The 2,589-nt window shown below is 36.2% G+C and overlaps 1 protein-coding gene across 1 annotated transcript in view; it reads left to right on the forward strand.

The window, feature by feature from the left end:
- The window catches only part of hexb (hexosaminidase B (beta polypeptide)), a gene marked incomplete in the record, with an annotated part of 21,950 nt that overhangs the window by 13,134 nt on the left and 6,227 nt on the right, over positions 1 to 2,589 (forward strand). The window contains 1 exon segment of the mRNA XM_013999547.1: positions 2,039 to 2,129. Within this exon segment, the coding sequence (XP_013855001.1) occupies positions 2,039 to 2,129 (91 nt within the window).

The raw sequence follows: 2,589 nt of genomic DNA on the forward strand, positions 1-2,589 counted from the left end.
TATGCTGAGTCAGGCTTGATTTTTAATAATCTTTTCCTGTTAAATAAATCAAATCAATTTGTGAGGATATGTTGGTTATCTCATGGTAAGAGAACTGCTGTTATTTACCCAACACTACCAACCAATCAACAGAGATACTGAAAGTCTTGTTCATAAGTTCCTAACATTAAGAGGTTCTGTTGTCTGAACATTTGTGCAAATCCTAAAAAAAAAACCCAAGTGTGTACTGTATACTGAGTGGAGTACGAATCCCCGAGCAAAGGCAAATGAGGGCACCGGTGTTCACAAAAAGGCTCTTTAAAGGTGACGTTAATGTTTGCAGGTTTCAAACACTCGCTGATCTGAGGAAACCAGAGGAGAGTAAAACTCTTGTAAAGCAGCTTGTAGAGCCAGAAACATTAAAGGCAACACAAAGACATTATCGCCCCCTTTCAATGGTGGGTGATAAGTTACCAAGAAATTTACAGAGCTAGGTTTGAGCTCAAAGTTGTTTTACTTCAGCAACAAACTGAAACAGACCTCAGCAGCACAAAATAATGAGAAGGGAAAGAATCAGCTGAAGGTGATAAACCAGTGGCGGATCTAGGATTTTTCTGAGTAAGGGGCCATCAAGGGGCCACAATATTCATAGAGGGGCCAAGTCTTTGTTTAACATCCTTTCACACAAATTCCCAGTGTATACATTTTACACTTCAAACACTTCTAATGTAATGTAATTTTTTAAAAGGTACCACTTTACAATAAGGCCCCCACAATAAGGCTTTTAAAGAGTTTATAGATAGGTTATTAATTAATCTGTAAGCACTTTAAAAATGATTATTAAGTGTTTATTATGCAATAATTAATGACAATGAGACAAAATTGTCCAGTTTCATTTATTAATGATTGATGAAGTGTAAACTTTACAAATGAATTAATAACCTGTCTATAAACTCTTTATAAGCCATCTATAAGGGGAGCTTGATTGTAAAGTGGTACCAACAATCTTGCAAAGTAAATTCTCCTCACCAGTTTTTCATATATTTTACTGTACATAGATAAAATATTTTCGAACACACAACATGTGAGAAAATCCAGCCATCATTTGTCAGCTGATAGACTTTTTTACAGGATTGTTCACATTTTAAGAAGAGAAGAATTCTGTCAGCTTGATTCTTTCTGGACTTTACTATTTGACTCATTAGCACAACTAGTGTTTGAACATGGAACTGCATCCACCATCATCACCCCCAGGTAAAGGACAGATGAGTACAGGACAGGGGCACTTCTGGGGGCCAGTCAGATTTCAGCTGGGGTCAGTGCCCCTGTGGCCACGCCCCTAGAACTGCTCCTGTGATAAACTAAGACCAGATAATAGAATAAAAATAATCATTTGGATCATGAATTGTTTTATGTCTGTGTGTACTGTTGCCAAAAGGTTTTATGAACCAGTGGACCAATTTTTAAACTCTCAAGCAATGAATCAATGGATGAACATATGGAACTGATGACAGCTAAAGCTTAGCAGCTTTAGCAAACATAAAAATAGCTACAACTCCATCAATGTAACAGATATTGAGCTAGTTTATTAGTAGCTTAGTTTCCCTGAACACTTTCTCTAAGCTAACACAACTGTCCTGTCCTGTCCTAATATAACACCATCTTGGCTTAAAACTCTGTTGGGCGATATGTATTCCTTCCAGGAATGTTTGACTTTTAACCATAAAAATGTTGGATTATGCAGACGCCACTTGTTTGTTTGCAATTATATCTCTACGCCTGCTGTTAAAGTGCGTAGATAACTCAGACCAGACCAGCACTGTATGAGTCGGGTTTTATGGTTCTGTTTGGATCCGGCTCAGATCGAATTGAAATCCTGACCCAGATCTGACGTGTCACTGCTGTGTGAGTCAGTGTAAGCCTGTTGAATGAAGAAAGGAAAACATAATCATTTTTACTAACATTTAATCACAACACTTCACTTTAACCTCACTGATCCAGAAGAACATGACTTGCTGATAAACTTGATTTTGTTTATTTAAAAAAAACAATAAAACAGGAACTGAAGAACAGAAGAAGCTCGTGATTGGTGGAGAAGCTTGTTTGTGGGGAGAATACGTGGATGCAAGTAATCTCACACCTCGACTCTGGTAAGGGCTCACATGGATCCTGGTTGATTTACATAAAACATTTATATTTGTAACCTCAATCCTGAATAGTTGGGATGTTGAGTAAAATAAAACAGAATGCAATCACTTTTCAATCACAAACTATTTTTATTCATTATAAAACAGTTTACTCATTTTATATATTTACTTAGAAATTAAAACAACTGGAAAAGCATTAACACAAAAAAATATGTACAGGTTTTATAACATCTGCTCCCATCCAGATTTCTTTTTTTTTTCATGGAATGCCTTGCACATTTCAGCAAGACAATGTTAAAGACAGTGTGTAGGATTTTGTCAATTCTTTTAGCCGAAATTGATGTAATCACTAATGACAATTATAAAAAAACATGTCTAATCATTGCAGACAAAGACCTTGTTTTATTATTTTTACCTTATAAAAAGCTGTTTATATCTCCATGGTCGCGGGTCGCCACTACAG

Source organism: Austrofundulus limnaeus, unplaced genomic scaffold (assembly GCF_001266775.1).
Source record: "Austrofundulus limnaeus strain Quisiro unplaced genomic scaffold, Austrofundulus_limnaeus-1.0 Scaffold2339, whole genome shotgun sequence".
Lineage (NCBI taxonomy): Eukaryota > Metazoa > Chordata > Actinopteri > Cyprinodontiformes > Rivulidae > Austrofundulus > Austrofundulus limnaeus.